The sequence below is a fragment of the Mus musculus genome, chromosome 14 (assembly GCF_000001635.26).
Source record: "Mus musculus strain C57BL/6J chromosome 14, GRCm38.p6 C57BL/6J".
Classification (NCBI taxonomy): domain Eukaryota; kingdom Metazoa; phylum Chordata; class Mammalia; order Rodentia; family Muridae; genus Mus; species Mus musculus.
In genome coordinates this window covers 30035798-30059270 of record NC_000080.6, presented here as the reverse complement: position 1 = coordinate 30059270, position 23473 = coordinate 30035798, and the positions used below count along the sequence as shown (strand labels likewise).

General features: G+C 49.5%; 2 protein-coding genes across 28 annotated transcripts in view; one reads left to right on the top strand and one right to left on the bottom strand.

Moving 5' to 3' along the window:
• Positions 1 to 19330, top strand: part of Cacna1d (calcium channel, voltage-dependent, L type, alpha 1D subunit) — a 451216-nt gene extending 431886 nt beyond the window's left edge. For 19 of the 24 annotated variants that reach the window (NM_028981.3, NM_001083616.2, NM_001302637.1 and 16 more), the window contains 8 exons: positions 6714 to 6827; positions 7537 to 7901; positions 9011 to 9037; positions 10151 to 10300; positions 11900 to 12063; positions 13935 to 14056; positions 16185 to 16505; positions 16905 to 19330. In NM_028981.3, the coding sequence (NP_083257.2) occupies positions 6714 to 6827; positions 7537 to 7901; positions 9011 to 9037; positions 10151 to 10300; positions 11900 to 12063; positions 13935 to 14056; positions 16185 to 16505; positions 16905 to 17198 (1557 nt within the window). In that variant the 3' untranslated portion in view covers positions 17199 to 19330. Of the gene's footprint in view, positions 4831 to 6713; positions 6828 to 7536; positions 7902 to 9010; positions 9038 to 10150; positions 10301 to 11899; positions 12064 to 13934; positions 14057 to 16184; positions 16506 to 16904 lie in introns of those variants that run through there. The other 5 variants (XM_017315809.2, XM_006518480.2, XR_001781092.2 and 2 more) reach the window with 4 other exon arrangements.
• Chdh (choline dehydrogenase) overlaps positions 18803 to 23473 on the bottom strand; it is a 31568-nt gene continuing 26897 nt past the window's right edge. For 3 of the 4 annotated variants that reach the window (NM_001136240.1, NM_172264.2, NM_175343.5), the window contains exons 7-8: positions 23359 to 23461; positions 18805 to 22799 (exon numbers count right to left, since the gene is read on the bottom strand). In NM_001136240.1, the coding sequence (NP_001129712.1) occupies positions 22381 to 22799; positions 23359 to 23461 (522 nt within the window). In that variant the 3' untranslated portion in view covers positions 18805 to 22380. Of the gene's footprint in view, positions 22800 to 23358; positions 23462 to 23473 lie in introns of all 4 variants that reach the window. The other variant, XR_383160.4, reaches the window with a different exon arrangement.

Here is a 23473-nt window from a genome sequence, read left to right as displayed (position 1 = left end):
CCCCATTTCTCCATGTTTTAGCAATCACTGGGCTAACTCTTATCCCGGCAGGCCTCTGAGATTACCTCAGAGATGATGGGCAGTACCTGGGTAAGCCACTGTATCAGAATCGACAGAGAACTGATACATCACCCTGAGAGGGCGAATGGTTAGCCTTACAGACATGGATTTAAATAAATAAATAAATAAATAAATAAATAAATAAATAAATAAATAAAAGGACTGTCTCTTAGCCAAGAAGCTTCCCTGCCCCCACCTTCCCTACCCCGGCCTTGATATCACTTCTGTTTCTAGACCTCGTGTAGTTCTAATGGGTAGGGCTGTACAGGCCTTTCTCCATGTATCACCTAAACCTATAGACGTTGGAAAATGTTAACTTGCTTACAAGCCTGATTTAAGGGATCCCTACAATCCCTTGGGCCTGGCTGTGTTGCAGCCAAGGCTACTTTAGGGAAGACAGCCAAGCATCAGAGAGGACTTCCCCCAGCTTTCACACACCGGGGGAAATTTCCTCAGAGCTCTGGCAGAAGAACAAGCCTGTGGCAGAGAGGAAGATGGAAGAAACTAGTTGGGTTTCACGTTTAAAATCTTCAACGATGGGTACAGCAAACCCGGTACCCAGCATCTGAATCTGCGGTGCTAAACTTTTAGCTCCTGGGTCAAATGTGACAGAGACCAGCATCCATCTGTCACAGGGAAGCCACAGTAGGGTGGGAAGTAGATTCTTATCAGAATCGAAGGTCATGGTATGACCCAATTCAGAATTAGTCCACGGGATGACCGGACCGGCTTTCTGAAGAAGGGAGGTTGGTCTGTACTGAGAGGAGTCATTTTTATGTCCCAAAGTCCTTAATGAAAAAGTTAGCGCAAGTAATGTCATAGCCGCAGACTCTTATGGTCGCATGTTCTTTACTAATATTCACCCAGTGTCCCTCAATTGCCTATCATAGCACGGCTCCATTATCTATAGGAAAGGGCTTGGTAAGTAAAGCTTAGGGTTCCCAGGTGAGTGGATACCTGGGTGACCTTACTCTCCTTGGTTAGGTCTTAGGCCTGAGAAAGTTGACTCTGGGACAGTAAGGAGACCATTCATGATGCAGTGTTGAGGTCAAGAAGCCATGCTAGAGCATGCCCACCATACTGGAACTTGAGAGGAAGAGGCAAAGGCTAGCTCAGAGAAGCCACATGGTGGACAGAGGTGGAGACATGTAGGAGGGTCAGAAGAGCTGAGCATTAACAGGAGACCACAGCTGTGCTGCTGGGTAGGGGACAGATTGGTTGGCAGTTCTCAAACATTTCAATCCTAGGGACTTTCCTAGTCTTAAAGTTTATCAAGAGCCCTTATATATCAATATTTACTGTCTTATAACTCAAAGCTGATTAATTTTATAAACACAAGAATATGTAAGCACAAAGAGGCCAGGGGGTGGTGACAACCCTGTCATTCGGCCTTGGAAACCTTGCTGCACACTCAGAGAGTGAGAATATACAAGGCCAAGGACATCCACTCTTACACGACCCCCAGGGACCCCTGAAGGAGTCCCAGGATGCCTTGAGGTCCATGAACCACATCTTGAAACATCACTCTGGGGAGATGACCCAAAGTTCCCCCTTAAAGGCAGAAGATGTTGGAGCCTCATAGTTTCCATCTGTGCCCAGGAGGCTCCCATGTAGCTGGAGCACTCCTTGGTGGGCTGCTTCTGCTCCTCCTCAGCCTGTGCAGCCCACACACCTTCCTAATTGAGGCCAAGGGTCAGGTGGTGTGGACTTCACTGCCTGTGGTGACCTGGAAGAGCAATGGTTAGAGTCAGTGAGTGTTAGAAATGTGTTTGAATCTCTACCACCTCTGCATAGCACAGGTGAGAATCAGGGTGTGTGTGTAACGATTAGGAACCATTCATCACGCCTATGTTTGGGGGTGATGTAATGGTGAGAGTGAGGGTGTGTGCGGTGCTGCCGGAGCATTCGTCAAGTCCACGCAGTGGAGGTGATATAATTGCTTGCCTACGTTAGAAGGATAACCTTGAATGAATGTGTGCTTGAGACTTGGTTACCACCCTCTCCCTGCAGATTGGGAAAAACAAGGCTTCTAGCTGAGGTTTTAACTAGTTCTGGAATATAATGTAACCTATTACATATCGTCTTGGCTCATCCCTCCTCAGTATGTAGGCTCAAAATGACAGGAATATGATTCTGCCAAAGGAGCCTAAAATTTTGGAGTCTGAATTTTATATAATGCTGTCTGCATTTTTAGGAACTGTTCAAAAACGTCTCTGATTCTGATGTTAAACCAGGAATCAGAGTGGAATAAGATGGAAGGGTTGGTAGTGTGGCCCAGTGGTCCGTGCTTAGCATGCCTGAGGCCCTGGTTTAGTCCCCACCAAAATAATGTGGAACTGCAAGTGGCCTCTCTGTTCTTTGCAGTCATAGGTTGCTTAGATAGCGCTATTAAATAACCCCTTTAGCTTTCAGAATGTGGTGGCACATATGATTTGTACAGCCCAGCGCTGGCCCTCAGTAACTCATGGTCTGATGACTCGTCAAGGAGAGGAGGGCTCGCTGTACATGAGTAATGGAGTGTCATAGCCATGATTCTAACCCTTTATATCTAACACGAGAACTGTTCACAATGGATAACAAAGGCCACACCATGACATTTCTCCTGGAGGAAGGCAGTGGTAGAATAAGGGGTGTGCCCATGTGCAGAGGAGGCGGGGGACGGCACATAGACAAGCCTGTTCATTCTTTCAGGATTTAATCTCCCATCTTCTAACAGCTAGTCTAAAACTGTTCTTTGTAATTGAGTGTGGGCCAAGTCCTGCCCCTCCCCCCTAAAATTAACCAGAACTTGTCAATAGTGAGGTGACTGCATAGAGCCAGCTTTGGTTAAATGAGGCGTGTCTGGGTTGAGGAGCAGGCTGTGCCACGGTAACGTTCTTTGGCAGGAGTCTGAAGCCCTGGCACCCACTCCGTGAAGATGGAGGGTCTCTCCCAGGGCCGCCTGGAGACTTGCCTCTCTGTCCTCCACTGCTACAGCGTAGGTCTGGGGTGGGTCTCTGGGTGTTTGTGTATGCATGCTGTGGAGTGAGAGTTGGCAGATGGCTGGCCTGACACAGGGAGCTAGTCTGGGGAAGCAGGCAGCAAATGCTTTTCAAATGCATCCAGACAGACAGCACCCCACCCTGAGGGTGAGCCAGGAAGGGAAATGGGCATTTCTGCTCCACAGCAGAGCGTCACTTTATGCTGTTGCTTCAGAGATGTTGAGAGAGAATATATTTTTGGTGACTTAATCATTAAGTAGAGTAAATATCTATAAAATTCCAATTAAATGGTGTCTAAAACTTAAAGGAGCAGTCTACAGGCAAAATGCCAACATTTCTTTTTTTAAACAAATATTTATGATAACAGCTAGCATTTTAAAGTCAACCAGAAACTAGGCTTAATCCTGTTTAATATTTTGTAAGATTGGACATCTTAAAACAAGTCAATAATGTTTATATTTTATAGCAATTCTGTGTTTATTCAAAACTATAACTCTACTGTGATGTTAATGGAATGACTTTATATGGCTATGTGTGGATTAAGTGCTAATGACCACATTTCAAATTAAAACAATATTTTTGCTGATAGAGATAGATATATAAAATATGAAAGACTAGAAAATTTTACTGACTGTAATGTTTTCTTCAAGAAAAATACTTTTTTTTTTTAGTGTTGTAAGTAATTTCTCTGAGGGTTTAAGATAGTTGTCTGTATTCTGGAACACTGGATTCTGTGCCTCTGGGGGTTTGGAACAGCCTAAGCTACCTTTTAGCTTGATATGTGTGCTAGAATAATTTTCATTCTCGTGTTTTGTGATATGTAATAAATTCAGGGTGCTGTGCTTATGCTCCATTTCAATTCTAGCTGGGAACCTGTGTGTCGGTCCCCTGCCCCCAGGTCCCACGCAAGAGAGCGAGTCAGCCCCACTCTTACCAGGTGCGCTTTGCGAACTAGGATCATGAGTTCAAAACCCTCTGCTTTCACATCTGGGAAGAGTGTTGCCTTCTCTCCTCCTGTCTCTTTAATAAATATGTTGTCATTATCTGTTTGGGGAAGTGGTACCCCAAGCCACCTGTCAACCCTCTCCATGATTTATGTTGCAAACGAACCTTCTGTCCTGTCTGTTTACTCCCCATTCCTGTCAACGAAATCCTAATCTCGTGTAACTCTGAAGGTGTGCTGGAGACAGTTTCTGTTTTCATTATGCAACTGTTACATGTGTATTTCAGTGAAATGTCAACTCATCAACGAAGGATGATGTTAAAAATTATCCAAATAAATAGTTTTCTATTTCTTTTAATGATACCTAGTCCAGTCAGTTAAATGAGAGCAAGACTGTTATTTAAACTGGCAAATGTTCCTGGCCCTATGTCTTGAGAATCCATCTGCGTTGATGTGCACAGTGTACCTGGGAGTGTCAAAGAGAATGAATATAACCCATGTTTATTTTATGGAAACAGAAGCAGGGGTTTCAAGCATTGTGTCTTATCCGAATCTCAAATACGTAATAGACCTCTCTCGAAAAGTCAGACAAGGGACTCTCACCACTCTTCTTGTGTCTTGAGAATTGCACTCTAGAGACTGAATGAGTGGGTATGTATGGCCGTACTCCACATGCCCGCAGCTGAACTGAGTAAGACCTTCTACCAACACACCCCTGGAGCTGCCTTCATGGTATTTCTGAGGAATAGAGGTGGGCCTGTTGCAGACCTAGAAAATGTGCTGGACATAAGAATCTGAGAGAGAGAGAGAGAGAGAGAGAGAGAGAGAGAGAGAGAGAGAGAGAGAGAGAGAGAGAGAGAGAGAGAACAAACTTCCAAAAACACGAGTGTATTTGTGGTTAGAAGGGCAGCAGGAAGTAGCTTTTTTTGGCACGCCATGAACTGTTTGGGACCCTGGGATATGCTGGGATATGCCTCTTTCCCTTCCTGTACATTGATATGTATGCTAGAAGACTGTCTTTACCACCTTCTGTGGTTACATAATAAGTGTGGGGTACCATGCTTAAGCTTCATGCCATTTTTAGTTGGGAATGTGTGTTTGTCCCCTCTCCCAGGAACTAAGGTTCCTTTGCCTAACATTCCTAGGTAAGACCCATAAAGCTTCGATTCCCTAGCTTGACCTTTGTCCCTACAATTCATGAAACAGAAGGACCTGCTGGTGTCCAATCACAGAAGGGTTCGGAACAAACCAGCCTTTTTGCAGAACCACCTAATGAACCAGATGTTCTTGCGGATGCAGCTGTTGTTATAAAGGGCCGCTTGAGAAGTCTCTGGACAACCTTACATTTTGAATTAACCTTTGTCACCACCGATGTTTGCAGATGACCAGCTTTGAGTATTTTGACACCAGGGGTTCTAGCTCGGCTTAGCCCCACTCTGCTCACCTCCTCTCTCCTTCCCTCCCCTCTTCCCTTGCTCCCTCCCTTTCCCTTTTCCAAGCATCTGTCCCACCACAGTGTCTCAGGTGTGAGCACTGCTCTTTATCTCAGTCCTTCTCAAAGCTACTCAACTTCTGTGTGGCGCTGAGAAGAAAGGCCAGGAAAGTGCTCTCTGCCCAGGGACCCAGCCCTCCACGACTGTCTTCTGTAAACGGCCCTGAGGTTGGAGCACAAGCTGCTTGTCCAGGCAGTGTCTTTGGCTCCCTGCTAGCTTGTAGGGGTTACTATTTGCTGCCTGCATACCGGAGGTAGAACCTAAGACCCCAGAGCGACTGTGGAGAAGGATGAAACCCCTGTTAGTCTGAAGTCAGCATCTTGACCTTCTTCAAATTAATGCTGAAAACTCAATTTTCTCAGAGCTTGTGACTCCCTTTACCCTGTTTACAGGCCGTTCACATGGTTTCCCCGACAGAGGTGTGGATGATGCAGACTTTCCCAGGCCCATCATGACTGACCCCTTGGGCTAAGGAAGGCCAGCAGAGAGGGTCTATGGGGAAGTCCAGAGAGCTGTCACCCGTGGGTCTTGTACTGCCTGTAGATGGTAGCAAGACCTCATCAGTCTGTGTGGTTTCAGAATCCCGCCCCCTCTGCTAGCAGGTCCTCAGTGTGTATGGGATATATAGGCCAAGGACCCCCCCCCCCCCAAGGGCTGGAGTGGCTCCACTGCACAGCAGCCTCAGCCTGTGTGACTGTTGATCTGTTTCCTTGTGACCTGAGTGTGCTGGTGACTGCAATGTATGATGTCACCCACCTGTTCCATGCTTTCCAGTGAGTCAGCGGCCCCAATGGCTGCTCGTTTCTCTGCTCCTAAGCCAGCTCATCCTCCATGCAGCCAGGCAGTTCTCGTCCCCTCGTTCTTTTTAGGAACAACTAGCTGATATTCCTTGCCCTGTTTGGGACTCAGGATATGCTTCTCTGCAAGCAGCCTTCCTGAAGAGCTAGTCAGGGGCATACACTGTTAGCTGTGACCATTCCTAGTGCTGATAGCCAGGTCATATGCTGTTGAGTGGGGCATTTCTAGGGGAAGTTACTTGATCACAAGCCTTAATGGGCCCAACGTAGCTCCACTGGGACCTACTGACACCCCATCCCTAACGGCCTAGGTCACAGTTACAGTTAGTCAGTACTTCCTTGGATTGGCCTTTGGAGAAAGCTTCCCCTCCTACTGCTCCATCAGGCTGGACCAGGCCTCCTCGATATCTAACCTGTTCTGCCATTTTCATTGACCTAGGCGGGATTAAGGACCCTGCATGACATTGGGCCAGAAATCCGACGGGCTATATCCTGTGACTTGCAAGATGACGAGCCAGAAGACTCCAAACCAGAAGAAGAAGATGTATTCAAAGTAATTATTCCACGCCTAGCGCCTCACTGGCCACATGGAGATAGTGGGGCGGGTGGGGCTTTGGTTAGGGTGGTTCTGATCCGCAGAGGAGTGTGGACAATACAAACCAGGGGCAGGGGCTAGAGAGGCTTGCACATCCTGCCCCACTCCACCCTGGGACCTCTCTGTTCACCAGTACCTCTTGTGGGCCAGACCAGCCTCTTTCCTGAGCTTTCCCCGGTCCCCAGCTGTCAGCTTCTCAGCTCAGCCACAGCCCACTGACCACAGAGTCCAGGAACATTCTGGGTCTTTCTAGCAGCTGTCCACGCTGCCTTCCTTCTGCTCCAGCAGTTCTTTGATCTGCCAGCCAGCCCTCAGCCTCCCAGCTCAGAGAAAATGTCAAGTACCCTACCTTGGGGCTACCCACCAAGCCAGCTGGGCTTAAGTCACCTCATCTTGGAGCGCCTGGAAGAACATACCCAAGGGGCAGCAGAGAGCTTGCGCCCCAGCTCAGGACTTGGTAACCTTCCTCATTTCAGGTGGGCCCACTGCCACACGAGTCTGTCCACCTGACCACTGAAAGAGAGGCTCAGGTTGTCTCTCAGGGATCCTCTGGAGCGTGCCCTAGAGTTTGTGTTTCATGTAGAGAAAAAAAAAAATGACCTAACGTAGCTAAGCCTGCATCAAATAGTTGTTAAATTACCTGGTGTTGTCTCCCATTATTTTGCAGAGAAATGGTGCCCTGCTTGGAAACCATGTCAATCATGTTAATAGTGATAGGAGAGATTCCCTTCAGCAGACCAATACCACCCACCGTCCCCTGCATGTCCAAAGGCCTTCAATGCCACCTGCAAGTGATACTGAGAAACCGCTGTTTCCTCCAGCAGGAAATTCGGGGTGTCATAACCATCATAACCATAATTCCATAGGGAAGCAAGCTCCCACCTCAACAAATGCCAATCTCAATAATGCCAATATGTCCAAAGCTGCCCACGGAAAGCCGCCCAGCATTGGGAACCTTGAGCATGTGTCTGAAAATGGGCATTACTCCTGCAAGCATGATCGAGAGCTTCAAAGAAGGTCCAGTATTAAAAGGTAACCTTGGAAAGGGTGATGCTGTTGTCTGCCCTTGTCACACCCGCTCCGCAGGGCCAGTCTTCTGCCCTGTGCTCTGGCCCATGGTAACTCCCTGGAGACATTTGTATTTGAACTTGAGAGCCACTTGCCTCTTGGCCTCTCTGTATGTAGCCCGTGTGAGGGACCTACCACATAAGGGGTCACCCACTACCCACCTTCTGCATGGGGTGTTCTCTTAAAACAACAGCAGCCACAAAATCCACCTCCCTCAGTTATGGTAACATTCTTTGGGACAGGGGTTGGTGAATGTCTTCTGTAAAGGGCCAGTATTTTAGTTTTGGGGACCATTCAGTCTCTCTTGCAAAACTCCCCAGGTTTGCCATGGCAGGGTGAACATAGCCAGGGAGCATTCTTTTTTTAATTTATTTATTTTTATTTTTTATTAATTAGGTATTTTCTTCATTTACATTTCCAATGCTACCCCATAAGTCCCCCAAGCCCCCCCCACTGACCTCCCACCCACCCACTCCCACTTTTTGGCCCTGGCTTTCCCCTGTACTAAAGCATATAAAGTTTGCAAGACCAATGGGCCTCTCTTTTCACTGATGGCCAACTAGGCCATCTTCTGATACATATGCAGCTAGAGACACGAGCTCCGGGGGGTACTGGTTAGTTCATATTGTTGTTCCACCTATAGGGTTGGAGACCCCTTTAGCTCCTTGGGTACTTTCTCTAGCTCCTCCACTGGGGACCCTGTGATCCATCCAATAGCTGCTGACTGTGAGCCTCCACTTATGTGTTTGCTAGGGGCCAGGGTACATTCTTAAGAAACGAAGCAGTTGGGTTCCCATAGAGCTGTGCGTGTAGCACTGGAATTTGGACTTTGTAGGGCTAGAAAGGGCAAAAGGGTTCGCTGCTTTTTACTTTGTTTTCTGCCCTTTATAAATGGAAAATCCCTACCTAGATCGTGGGCCACACGAAAACAGATAGTAGACCATAGCTGGCCAGCAAACTCTGGTTTGCCTGCCCCCGCTCCAGAAGACAGGCTGGTATCTGCGCGTCTAATGCTTTTGGGAATGTCTAACTCTTCTTCTCCCTCCTTCCCATGGTATGCCTTCCCTGGATAGAACCCGCTATTACGAGACTTACATTAGGTAGGTGCTTGCCGCTTCTGTCTTTGTCTGGAAACTGTGCTGTCCTGTTACCCACTACATTTGCTCAGTGCCAAGCCATCAAAGCATTTGTTCTCGAAATGCCAGAGCTTTGCATTCATGAATGGGCAGTTCCCACTTATTTCTCACAAAGGAAAACTGGGGCCCACCAGTCTGTCCACTTTCCCTGCCCCTGTATAGCTGGGGAGGCCTAAGCTGCTTTAGGGGTCCAGATTCTCACGTGGACTTAGGAGAAGCACAGCCCAGACATCCTGAAAACCAGGCCCCAGATCCCTCTGGTTAATGTGTGTGCGTGCGTGCGTGCGTGCGTGCGTGCGTGCGTGCGTGCGTGCGTGCGCGCGTGTGATGGGATAATCTCATGTACATGTGTTAACTAGACTTCCTTATGGGTGGAATGGTCACTTTCCTGGGGGCAAGAGGAAAGGGCTTCAGGATCATTGCTTCAAGTAAGACCAGGAGGTTCTTGGTCTGAGGAGTGAACAAATGAGTTGCTCTTAGTCGATGTCACTGAGCCCTCTGGGCCTCCTGGGGCTTGAGGCCAGAAGGCAGGGCATTTCATGGAAATAGTGTTCCGACATAGGGCAGGGAAGCCTGTGGAAAAAATTTCCAGGAACACCTCTCTAGTGGCAGAAAAGCCAGAACTTCTTCAGCAGCCTCGATTTGATAGGGCAGGACTGAGATCTCTGTCCCAGGTTCTGAAGTCACATTGGCTGGAGCTGGGGTGGGGGAGTGGAAGTGAAACAGCTGGGAACCTAGGGACTTTTCGTGGGTCCCCTGACTTCAGAGTGGAGGACTCTAGGTCTGCCTTGCTCTGTTATTCACATTACACCTGTGTCTATGTCTCGAGGTCTCTAGGCACAGTGGTTTGGCCCTAGCACTGGGCAAGGTACTGAGACCACAAGTACACACACACACACACACAGAGGCACAGGCACAGGGCACTTTGGCCAGGGCCTGAGTAGTCTTATGGCCCCGGGGCAGGGATGCGTAGGAAGATGGAGGCACTCTGAGGGAGGACACAGGCTGTTGCAGAGGCATGGCTGAAGGATCTAGCTGCCACCTCCTCAAGCTCTCAGATCTCTTTCCCAACTGCAGGTCTGAGTCAGGAGATGAGCAATTTCCAACCATTTGCCGTGAAGATCCTGAGATACACGGCTACTTCCGAGACCCCCGCTGCTTGGGGGAACAGGAGTATTTCAGTAGCGAGGAGTGCTGTGAGGACGACAGCTCTCCCACCTGGAGCAGGTGAGGGGCTCAGCCTGGGCAGAGCTCAGAAGACCAGCCGTCCTCTACTCTGCTCCTGTTGAGGGCTCAGAGAGCCACACACACTCAGGATTCCTCTGACACATCAGGGCAGGAGTTCAAGTTTGCCTTATTTCACCCTGGGCCCCGGGGGCCCTCAGAAAGGCTCTGGCCCTGGGAACTGGACTTCCACGGTTTCAGACCCTGCCATCTCAGATGTTAGATTGTTTTAGGGGGTGGGTATTTCGAGGCAGGGCCTCTCTACATAGCACTGGATATCCTGGAACTCTGTAGACCATGCTGGCCTAGAACTCACAGAGATCTGTGTGCCTTCATCTCAAGTGCTGGGGTTAAAGGTGTGCTCCACTACACCTGGCCTGAGAGATGAGTTCTTATTAACTGACATAGGAACACCAGCCTCAGCTATGTTTGCATAGCATGCTGGCTGGAGTCTCAGTGACTCCTGCTTCCTATGCCAATGAAAGGGCCTCCTGAAGGTATGGGGACAAGAGGTAGGAACAGCTTCCCTCAAGCAGAGGTGCCTCCCCCAACTTCTGTCCTGCAGAAAGAATGCTGCTGGCTAAAATAGGCATTGTACAGGGCTGGAGATATGGTTCAAGGATGAAGAGTGTTTGCCGTACTTCCAGAGGACCTGGGTTCTGTTTGTAGCCCCCCACATGGCCCGTGGTGCTAACAACTATCACTTAACTCCAGTTCCAGGGAGATCTGATGCCCTCTTCTGGTCTCAATGGGCATTGCATGCACAGAGCACACATATATGCTCACAAAACACTCATATATATAATATATAAATAAATAAATCTTTTTTAAACATAAGACACATTGCAGCCAGTACTGGAGGACAAAATTACCTACCCCAATCCTTCCTGACCCGTGACTCACTTTTTTCATCAGGCTGGGGCCACCAGGTTGAAATGGTGCTATGGCTCCTTGCCTGGCTCCTGAGACACAGCCTCACCTTTACCTGTGCTCTGACAGGCCCTTTTCCACCACCTCCCACCAGCGCCCAACTTCCACATTCACTGATTTGGAGCCACATGGACCTATGTACACCCCACCTCTGGGGCTTGTCATCCCAGGTCTCCCTCTCAGGTGTCCTAGCCACCCCTGCTGGTCTCAGTCTACTTTAACAGCAGCAGCAGGCCAGCCTTCGCATCTCTCCTGTTTGGAACTGAATCATGCCCTTCAAACAAGAACCCAACCGTGGAACTCACCACTCTCTCCCACTTTTTACATTGTACTGAGCCTGCACACTGATGGCATGCTCTAAGCTCCGTGTCCTGCCGGGTACTTGGAGAGGGCAGCTCCTTGGGACAGAGGCCTCCAGGAGACGAGTAAAGGGTAGCCAGTTGACAAGCTTTGTGTGATCACCATTCGCTTCGGGCCTGAGGGTGTCCCAGGCATGAAAATGACTGCCATGTGTCTTATTCCAAGCCTCCAGCTCCAATCTCCGGAGATGGTCCTTGTTTTCTACCCGGAAGTTTCCACCACTCATAAGACAGGGCTTGTAGGAGTTAGGTCAAGTGTTCTTGCCCAGACCCTCACAAGTGCCTTCTCATGTTTTCTCTCACTAACTGCCAGGCAAAACTACAACTACTACAACAGGTACCCAGGCAGCTCCATGGACTTTGAGAGGCCCCGAGGCTACCACCACCCCCAAGGCTTCTTAGAAGATGATGACTCTCCCACTGGCTATGATTCACGGAGATCTCCGAGGAGACGTCTTCTACCTCCTACCCCACCATGTGAGGCCAGCTTTCTTGTTTAGGGTGGAGCCTCCCAGAGGGCACCATGCCTGTCCCCATCCTAACCCTGGATTAATAATTGATGTGTGTTACCAGGGAAGTGCTGGTAACTCCTAAGACCAGCCAGTACCTGGATAGACAGTGCTTTCCTGGCCCAAAGCAAAATGGGGGCTCTCCTTTCTCCTGTACCTGTAGGGTCATCCCCAAGGCTCTGCCAACCCCTAGAAGGGCATTTGAACTTTGCCAAGTATGGGTGTTTGATGATGGTAAAGAATATCCATTTTTTGTGTTTCGGAGGAAAGAAGCTAAATTGAGGATTCTGTTTAATAACCAAGAACAGTCGAAACACAGGAGCTCCCGAGCCTGACTGAGCACACAGGAAAGAACATGGGTGGCCATACCCCACCCCAGCTGCCACGGCCTGCTGGGAGTCTAGTCAAATCCATTTGAGTGCTTAATATTTAATTAGCCCCAAACACATGCTGCTAAATGAAGCCTTTCCTTAATCCATAGATACCAAACGAAACAGGTGTAAGTGAGGCCCAGCAGGGGTCTTTGCCCTTTGGTTCCTGCCACCCCTCTTCCAGGTCTGTGTCTTCACTTATCCCACACCTACATGGCCAAGGGGACACTTGAGTGCCCTGGTCCCAGGGCAGTCCAGTTTGCAGACCTGGGCGAGGGGGAACATGGCTAAACTGGCCTGTATGCTTAGCCATTGGGAGTAGGTAAGGGCAGATAAGTGAAAGAGCTATGTCTTACAGAGGCTGTAGTGCAAAGCTCACTGGATGAGGGGACCCGGGGCTTATTTTAGCAGTAGATCCTGAATGGATGGGAGGGGCTGTTTTTCTTCCAATTCCAAACAGCTGGCCTGCCTAGGTCTTAGGGTCTAGAGGTTGTGCCGACCGAGAGGGCCGTTTTCTGTGGTTGCACTGGTTAGCAGGCAAGGCGTGGTCCTCTTTATAAGTAGTACCAGCTCACCTGGGAGGCCCTGGCATACCCCTCAGTACTGACTGTTTCCACTCCACTGGCCATTGCTGGCCAGCCAATGACCAGGCTTGGCCTGTTCTTCATCGTGGACCTGGCTTTTTGTGAAGTCCAGGGTGTCTGGGAGGCCTCTTTGGTCCAGTGTCTGAGGATCCACTAACCGAGGGCTTGCAGAAGCCTAGCAGTACAGAAAGTACAGTTGGAGTAATGCAGAGCACAGGTCGGGGATGGGGAGGGAGTCTCCCTGAGGCCCACGACAGGGTGGACAAGCTTCTAGGACTCGGCTGTCTTTGCCAAAGGATCCCAGAACACTAAGCCTGGTACACTATAAACCCAGAAGCTGTGGACCATCAGCGAGCCTCTATCTGCAACTGCTGTCAGCACACAGCAAGTACTTAGATACACTCACATCTAGGCTAGGGAAGGTGGGTTCTTTCTAGGCAAAGAATTTGGTTATTTTCCCCGGTTAAGCTGGTTGACGGAATCCCTCATTTTGAAAACAGAGGCTTAAATATGGGGACCTCAGAAAGATGCAGAGTGTTTGTAGGGCAGAGATAGGATAGCATGGTGCGTCTACGATTCTAGAATGGATCTCTACAATACATTCCGGGGCTTGTAACTTAGCACAGATTCCACTGGGCTGCCTGAGAGCAAACATTTGAAGTGATTCATTGCTCCCTTATCGAAACGTCCCACAGCTGGCTTGCTCCTTTTAGCCTTCCCATCCCTAGTTGGGGCATTATGTAATTGTTTCTCTTGGATGAAGCATGTGGCCTGCTTCTTCCTGGCCTCCTTGCTGAATGCCTCAGAAAGTAGTCTTGACTCTCAGGACACATTGTCCAGACAGAATTTATATCACTACAGCATCCTGTGCTTTTGCTCCGCAGCCCATCGGAGGTCCTCCTTCAACTTTGAGTGTCTGCGCAGGCAAAGCAGCCAAGACGATGTCCTTCCATCGCCTGCCCTGCCTCACCGCGCTGCCCTGCCCCTGCACCTGATGCAGCAGCAGGTGAGCTGCTCTGGCCCCACCTGGGATGCACTCTCCCCTGGGGATACACATGGAGGAAGCAAAGAGCCTGCCCCTTCTAATCTGCTTATCCTTGAGCAGCCCTTCCTGGTAGATCCCCCAGGGCCCATTCTGCTGGAGTTGCACATGCAGCAAAGGGTGGACCGGGCATCCTTGGATCCGTGCTTCCTGTCAGAGGACACTGGTATAGTCTGAGTTAAGGCAATTACAGACACTCATAAGAGTCCCATTGATGGCTGCTGCTACTAATTATTCCTTCAGAGAGGTGGTTCCACCATCAAGCCACTTGGGCAGCTTCTTGTGCATGAACCCTCTGTCCATGAGAGTGGGTTAAGGGGGCCCACATGCTCACATGAAAGGCAACTGAGCCTGTTCACCAGGGCTTAAGGATAGAGGTATGCATGCATTACATATATATGTGTAGATATGTATGAATACATACATATTGTCTTAGGATTTCGTTGCTGTGACGAGACACCATGACCATGACAACTATACTCTTAGAAAGCAAAACATTTAATTGAGGCTGGCTTATAGTGTCAGAGGTTCATTCCACTGTCATCATGGCAGAAAGCGTGGCAGCATACAGGCAGACATGGTGCTGTAGGAAGAGCCAAGAGTTCTACATCTTGATCCAAAGGCAGTCAGGAGGAGGTGCTCATTCCACAGTGAGCAGAGCCTGAGCACAGGATTGTCAAAGCCCACCCCAACAGTGACACACTTCCTCCAATAGACCATGCCTCCTAATAATGCCACCCTCTGGGCCAAACCACCACACATACGGTCTTTATATTTCCTGAACTATCTCATCAGAAGAGCTGTGTGGGCTGATTGATGAAGGGAGATGTCAGAAACCTGCACCCAGCCAGCCAGCCAGCCAGCCAGCAGATCTGGATCTCTGTGAGGTTCTGACCCCAAGCTCTAACCCATATGTACTCAGTGGCCATTGCAGATTTTCTAGTCACCTCTGCCAGCACTTAAAATATTTGTTTTGGAGTTACTTTATTTTACATGCCTGCATATGTGTCTGTTCACCACAGGCATGTCTGGTGCTCTTGGGGTTTAGAAGGCATCAGATCCCCAGAACTGGAGTTACAGATGGTTATAAACTACCCATGTAGGTAGTGGGGATTGAACCTGGGTCCTCTGGAAGATAAATTAGTGAGCTCAACCACTGAGCCCATTTGCCTGTATCATCATGGAAGAAAGATAAACTTTTTGGAAACCCAGATCACTCGATGCCAAACCTCAGACAGCCAAGGAGGTCTAAAAGAGGCCTGTGACCCACAGGGCAGAATCCCAAGTCTTACCTCAGCCACTGGCCTGGGTTGTCCTGGATTCCTTGGCTACAACTACAGTGTCAGTGCAAACCGGCATTAGCAGACATCTCAAGGTGGCTCTCCCATGAGGGACATGTGAGAATCGTGACTGTGCCCGGCATTTCAGGGCACACTCACTGCAGGATGGCAGGCCTTAGAGCCGAGAGACATGGTTGTTGTCCTGAATGAGCCAGAGTCCCTGAAGTGTGCTTCAGTACTGAAGCCTGGAGAGGCCTGGGTAGTATGTTCACACATCACAGCTTATCCATCTTCCCTCCTCATCCCCAAGTGGTTACGTAAGTTAGTAACTGACAGTTCAGTCATAGAGAAGGCCCTATGGCTTGGAGAAAGAGGAAGCCCAGTCTTTTTTTTTTTTTTCACTTTCACATTATGAAGTTTGGCTGCCAATTCGTATATATGAATGCATGACAGTGCAACTTTTTTTTTAAAGATTTATTTATTATGTGTAAGTACACTGTAGCTGTCTTCAGAAGAGGGAGTCAGATCTCGTTATGGATGGTTGTGAGCCACCATGTGGTTGCTGGGATTTGAACTCGGGACCTTTGGAAGAGCAGTCGGGTACTCAGAGCAGTCGGGTGCTCTTACCCACTGAGCCATCTCACCAGCCCGGAATCCCAGTCTTTTATTAATCCCTGGTTCCCTGGCCAGCTCACTGAGTGGCCTCTGCTACACAGGCATCTTCCCCCAGGTTTTTGAGAAGCATCTCTGCACAGCTGCCATGTGCCAGACTGGGACCAAGGCTCAGACCTCTCTCTGCTTCTCCCGCTCAGATCATGGCCGTTGCAGGCCTAGATTCCAGTAAAGCCCAGAAGTACTCACCGAGCCACTCTACCCGGTCGTGGGCCACCCCTCCAGCAACCCCTCCATACCGAGACTGGAGCCCATGCTACACCCCTTTGATCCAGGTGGACCGCTCAGAATCTATGGACCAGGTCAATGGCAGCCTGCCATCCCTACACCGAAGCTCCTGGTACACAGATGAACCCGACATCTCCTATAGGACTTTCACGCCAGCTAGTCTGACTGTCCCCAGCAGCTTCCGGAACAAGAACAGCGACAAGCAGAGGAGTGCAGACAGCCTGGTGGAGGCAGTGAGTATGGGTGGCCTTTGACCTCTGGACAAATCTTAGGTGGCAGCAGAAACAGAGCCATGATCACATGGGGAGGGGGCAGTGGTGGGCTCTGCAGCCTTGCCACCCGAGGGTGGCCTCTCGGCAGCATTTAAGGCCTGAGTGAAAACCAGCTGGCACTGCCAAGTCCCACCAGAGAGTCCCATCCTGCAGTGCCAGTCTGTGCTACGTCCCCAGTGCTTTCTCTCTTGCTCAGCCTTGTGGAGCCACTCAGCTTTCGACACCAACAGAGCTGAGCTCATTTATGGTTAGCATCGTGTATAAAGTTTAGCAGCATGGCTGACAGCGTCCCCAGAGCATGCCGCGCACTGAGAGCTGATGCAGACCTTCCCTCATGCCATCGATCTATCTCCTATACAGGTCCTGATATCCGAAGGCTTGGGACGCTACGCGAGGGACCCCAAATTTGTCTCAGCGACAAAACATGAGATTGCCGATGCCTGTGACCTAACCATAGACGAGATGGAAAGTGCTGCCAGCACCCTGCTCAATGGCAGTGTGTGTCCTCGAGCCAATGGGGACATGGGCCCCATCTCCCACCGCCAGGACTATGAGCTCCAGGACTTTGGTCCTGGCTACAGTGACGAGGAGCCAGACCCTGGGCGAGAGGAAGAGGACCTGGCAGATGAGATGATTTGCATTACCACCTTGTAGCCCAGTGAGGGCAGGCTGGCTCCAGCCAGAGACGGGCACGGGAGGGCCAGGGATAAAGTGCCTCATAATTAGGAAAGTTTAGGCACTAGTTGGGAGAAAAACGCTCAATTAGACTTTTGTACAAGTGATTTCATGCCTCAAGGAAGCCATAAACCTGGTAGGAGCAGGTTCTGAGCGGCCTGGCATGTGCTATGTCACATGCTCAGGCCCGGCCTCAGAAGACAGTATATCTGGCCTGCACAGAGGCCAGAGGGCTGCCCAGGAGTTGGTGTCTCCCATCCAGGGTGCATGCCCATGCCCCTTTGCCTGCAGACATGAGAGAGGTTAAAGGTGATGACAGTCACCACGCCTGTGTCATTACCTCAACCATTGGTCTAGCATATCAGACACCCACTGGGCCTGGCATATCCATTTCTGAGCCCCCTCCCCCAACACACTGGTTCCTGGTTTCTGTGGAGCTGTTCTGAATGGTACACATCAGAACCCAGCCACTAGTGGTCACGACAAGGGGAGTGGGACCGGATCGTTTTGTTAAGCGATGCCAGTTTACATAAGAGACCATCACTCAGACGGTCAGTTCTGTCACATTAAGGGCAACTGTAAACTGGAAGAGTACCGCACTTGCAAACCAGGTAAAACTTAGATACGTTTAGTTTGTTTAAAAATTATAGATTTACTGTACATGACTTGTAATATACAATTTGTATTTGTAAAGAGATGGTCTATATTTTGTAATTATCGTACCGTATTTGAACTGCAGCAATATCCACGGGTCCTAACAATCGTAGTTTCCCACCCAAACCTAGAAATTATTAGTATTTTTACTTGGGCTAAAAAGAATTAGGAGAATTAGAGCCAATTCTCACATGTTCAGTAAAAGAATCTTTGGGGATAAACTTTTGAGTTCCTAAGAACTTGGCACTTCAGAACTTTTTTCTAAAATATTTTGAGTTACTATAAACCTATCTTTCCGTAAGATATCAAGTTGACTAATTTGCAGTCTTTTCTTTGGGTTCTATGATTTTATAGTGCACCTCCCACCCACATGGGTTGCCGTTGACTTTGGTTTGGTTTTATTTTCACAACCCTCTGGTCAGTTAGTTATGCAGCAGGTCCAGCTGGCTACTCGGCCCAGTGGCATCCACTGGTCTGGCTCCCTCAGTTGCCCACGCAGGATGCTTCTGGGTCTCTGACGTGGAGCTGCACAGATGAGCTGCCCACGTCTGCTCACATCCCCAAGGATGCTTAAGATCTAGGAGGTATACCACAGGAGGGGAGAGGGGAGCACCGTGGTGTCCTGTGAATGCAGGTGGTCTGTGGAGTCCTGTCGCCTTTCACAGCTGCTGTGCAGGATTCTCTTTGAGAGCTGTCACACACAGCGGAGCAAGGGCTGAAGTTTTCACGAGAACACAAGCGCTCTGACTGCACACCTGGGGACAGTTAGCTTTGGAATCGTTAGAACTGTCAAGATTTCCTGTCAGCATCATGAGATCTCATCCCATCACTTTCCTAAGGATTCTCTGCAATCAAAAATACAGGTAGCAATTTGGGTTCAAAATTTTTAACTAGTACACAGACAACCTGTGGAAACAATTTTTTTTTTTGTAAATAAATTTTATTATAAAGACCTCGCAAACCTCTTCGGAAGACATTCTTACTCCAGATGCAGGCAAAAACACTTCAAGGTTTGTAAATGACTATTTCCTGACATAAAGCCTTTTTTTTTTTATTAAAATGCAAAACGTTCTTCAGAATAAACTCTGTATAATGTCATCATATGGGGAGCTCTCCTCACACAGCTGGCTCTACTGGGGGAGCTTCGGGCGGCTTTTTCCGCCCTTGGTCTCCGAGACCGATAGTAACTTCACACCAGCTGCAGAGTGCTGTTCTCCTAAAGGGCTAAACTACCATCAGCATTTACCTTGGACTCTGTCGTGCTGGGTGTCTGTCTGTCTGTCTGACTGTGCGACGTAACATCAGCAGATCACACTCACGTGTGTTCTGGAATGGGTGATCGTTCCCAAAGTCAGCTGTCAACGCTGCCTGGCGTTTCAGGCTGTCCTTCCCGGTATGTCTGCTTTAAGCCTGGTTCAACCTCTCATTTAATATTAAATTTCTCTTTGTAAGAAAAATTTGAAGTTGTAGAGCATGGTTTTTTCCTCCCCTTTAAGGAAGTTTTAAGACTAAATAGTTCTGCTTTTTGGTTTTCCTACCCTGCCCCACCCCCCCCTGATATTGAGGTCTTTGGAATGCTGCTTTTAGTTTAAGCTCCTGCTTTTAATGACATTAAAAGGTGGAAGTCACTATGATCTGCTCACCGTCAGCAAGAACCTCATTTGGGATGGTCTGTGAGGTATGTGGACTTGTGCTCCATAGTTCTAGAAGGTTGAGGGTGTAGCCCTAGCCACTTGAAGAGAGCATAGCTGGGGTGCACTACCCACTTCACAGTGGTCCAGCTCTTAAGCCAGATCGGCTCTATTTTGTGCTGTGTGCTTTTTACTATCTACGATCTTTATCAGCTCTGCCTTTACTTGGGGAGGATGGAGTGTTGGTTTACTTGTACAAACACCACCAAATCATGGGCACCTCTCACAAAACCCACTCCAGCTGTGCTTTCCCAGAGGGCAGTGGAGACCTAGGGAGAGGCTCGGTCTCTGGCTTCTGATTTCAGAACAAGGGTGAAGAGTGTGGTTGAATATACAACAGCCCAGCCAGCAGGGGCTTCGCAGGTCACCAGCTTGGGCCTAGGAGGTAGGTCATGTTTTCCCCGCCCCCCTCCAAATTTGAAGATTAAAATCTTTGCATTAGGTTTGATATTGTGGTAGTTTATAAGTGGAAATATGAAAAATCTTGGGGCCTGAGGGATGTAGTATGGTGGGTGAGAAGAATCTATTTGAATGTATGGAAATGAGGCAGGGCTCATGTGTTACAGTGTCCCCACCTTCTGCTTCTATGACTGTGTCTGGTCATGCTGGCAAGTTGTCCCTGTCTCCATCCATGATCTGTGACCCTGTCAGGAACACACTTGGCCAACAGTGAGGTGGGCCCAAGTCCCATCAACACAGCAGGGCTCCCCACAGTTCTTTTTGGTGCTAGGGGTCAACCCTGGGGCACATGCTTGCTAGGTGTGCAGGTACTGGTTTTGGCAACATGTGGCCTTCCATGATTGGGGTATTACAGGCTCTTTGCCAAGGAGCCTACTTAACTAAGCCTTTCCAGTTTCCCCAGGAGACTCAGTCTTAACTGCCTGTGTGAACCCCACTTTAGAACGGAAGCAGGACTGCACCATTCTACCACTCTGTCTCCCTTGTGGCACTGGGACTTCCAGACAACCCCAGCATGTGGATTCAGCACTGCAGGCAAGACTCTCCTGCGTGTTCATCCGTTCTGTTTGGGCTGGAACCTGGAATAGCTGTCGGGGCTTCAGCGAGGATCCCTCCAAACCTCATGTTCTGTCCCGATGTCGCCATCTGTGAGTTCTGGGCACGTAACATCGACTTCTTGTCTCGGGAAACTCGTTTCCTTATGTGGCTAAATCATGTCAGCACGTGAAGCCAGCCTCCCTATGCCGAAGTGAGAGAAAGGCCCGACTGCAACTGAGGGGCACGCCAGGTTGATCTTCGCTTATTCTCAAACGCCGCTGAGCCTGAGAGGAGAACATGGCCCTCCCAGGGGTGACACCTGTGCTGCTAAAGATGCTACGGATGACGGCCGTCTAACACCTGCCCTGTGAGGATCTCTTGGCAGACCTAGGATTTCCTTGATCTTCTTTTTGAACAGGAAAAAACAAAACAAAAAAACAAAAAACAAAAGGCAAAGCAGGTAAGATGAAATAAGGGCAACCTTGTTTTCAAAGTAAAAGTGTTGGTTTATAATTTGTTTTTTGAACCCTTTGAAGGGTCTTCTCAGACTCAGAAGTCCAGAAGGCAGCTCCTGCCAGTCAACCCTAGGGGACCCTGGAATCCTGCTATTTCCTCTCTCTTCTTCACTCAGCCATGTGATTTCTATACAGCGATCCCTTTCTTCCCGACTACAGATGATGGCTTTGGACATCTTCAGGAAAACTAACCTACAATGCGTCTGACCCCCATTCTCTCATAAGAACAGTTGGAATGAGGCAGCTTGGCTCAAAAATTAAGTTACCGGTTACATCCAAATTTATGAGGAATTTCCAGATCAAAGAGCTCTTGTAAATGCTGCTGGTATCTGCTCCCCTGACCCAAGACTCGAATTCTAGCTGGTTTATCTTTCACTCCAAAGTCCTTTGCTGTTCTCCATCAGCCTTGGTGCCATGCTCTCTGTTCTCACGTCTAGAGAATAAGAAACGGCCAGCCCTGTCTGCAGAAGTAGCTCTGGTGCCTGGGCCATTTCTGGGGCCACCATGAAAGGACCTCGTGGGCTCATGTCCTTGGCATGAGGTAGTGACTGGCATGTGGGACTGGCTCTATACTCCTGCACTTTTGTGTGGTAAGGGTTAAACAATAAAACCTTTGGCAGTGAGGCCAAAATGGCCTTTTCTTGAACAACGTCCTGCAAGCCTCTCACCTGGACGGTTTCATGAGAGCCAGAGTGGTAGGCGTTGAGTTGTGCAGTCACCTGAGCCCTCGTCCCTGTGCCTCGCTCTTCAGATTTAAATCAGGGCAGGAGAGAAGTGCAGAGGGGGATGAGGCGTCCTCTAGCTGCTGCCTGTCCCTCTAATTGGGGACATAAGCTCAGGTAACCAGCCCAGCTGAGCTGCTACCTGCCTCTTGGCTTCAGCAAAAGCTTCCTTGGAGAGCCCAGTCCAGTTCAACCACCCTGACTTTGCAGGAATGGCCTCAGGTGGGAGACCAGGGAAAGGATCATCCCAGTCCTTCCTGGAAGCAGAGCTCTGAACTGGAGACAAGAAAACCATGTTAGCTACCCCACCTGCTACCCGCAGGCAGCCAGGGGGAGGGCCCCAGCTTGCTTGCTAGGCTTTTTGTGGAGGGGCATCAGAGAGACACTGGGAAAAGGGACTTGCCTCACTGCCTACCATGACCTCATTTCCTCAGAAACCATGAAAGTCTGAGCCAAGAGTCGGGGTATCTGGGTCCCGAGTGTCTATATACCGGTTCAGAAATATCTAGGGCAGGGCTGTACTGGCTGGATCTCTTGGCTTGGCCTGAGTTCCTCTGTCGTCCTCAGGCAATGGCTGTCTGTCTTAACGCTGGGTGTCCAGAGTCTGGGGCTTGTAGACAGGAACATTCTTGTCCTCAAGTGCAGGGTGTCCCTTAATAATGTCGGCTGCTTTCTCTGCAATCATTACCGTGGGAGCGTTCAGGTTGCCGCTGACCACGCTGGGCATGATGGAGGCATCAACGACCCTGAGGTTTTCTACGCCGATGACCTTGGTTTGCGCGTCAACCACGGCAGTGGGGTCAGAGGACCGGCCCATCTTACAGGTGCACGAGGGGTGGTAAGCACTGTCTGCTTTTGCCCGCACAAAGGCATCTATCTCTTTGTCTGACTGGACGTGGCTTCCGGGCTGCAGCTCTTTTCCCCGAAATGGAGCCAAGGCTTCCTGGGCAAAAATTTCTCGTGACAGCCTCACACACTGACGGAAGTCCTCGACATCGGTTTCTGTGGAGGAGAAATAAGTGAGGTCCCCTTCTCTTACTCTGCTGGCCAAACCAGGGGACAAAGGTCAGGGACATGGAGAACCAAGCTACAAGTGCTTTGTTACCTGCCCAGAGGCAGTTAGTGGCAACCAGGTATCTTAGACAAACAGTGCCAGGTTTGTGTCTGAGGTCTGGCATCTCTGTAAGCCAGGGGTAGAGATGTATAGTCTATCTCTACTGCCATGTTCCTGGGAGGTAAGACCTTGATCATGAGGCATGAGTCTCTGTGGTGCGTGCAAAGAGGCAGGCTTGGGAATACAGCGTGCTCTCTGGCAGGGAAGGCCAGGCAGGTAGTATGCACAGGCCTGGCAATTGTTCCTCCTACAGACGGGCCTGAAAGTGGTACCTCTATCCTGCTGTGCTGTGAGGCCCAGGCTACCTTGTGTGACCTAGAACTGAGGGCAACCCGAGTGTTAAGCAGTAGGATCCAGAGTAAGGGTGAGGGACAAACGGAACCTTATTAACATTCCCTAACTCGATGGCAGGCCCAGGGGATACCAAAGTAGCGTCTGTGTTGTTACCTGTTGACAAGTAGTTGGGATGGATCACAGGGTGGTCCCGGGGGTTGGCACTTCTCAGTTTCAGCCAGCCCACACTTGTGGCCCTCATGGTTCCCACGTGCACCTAGAAGGGTTC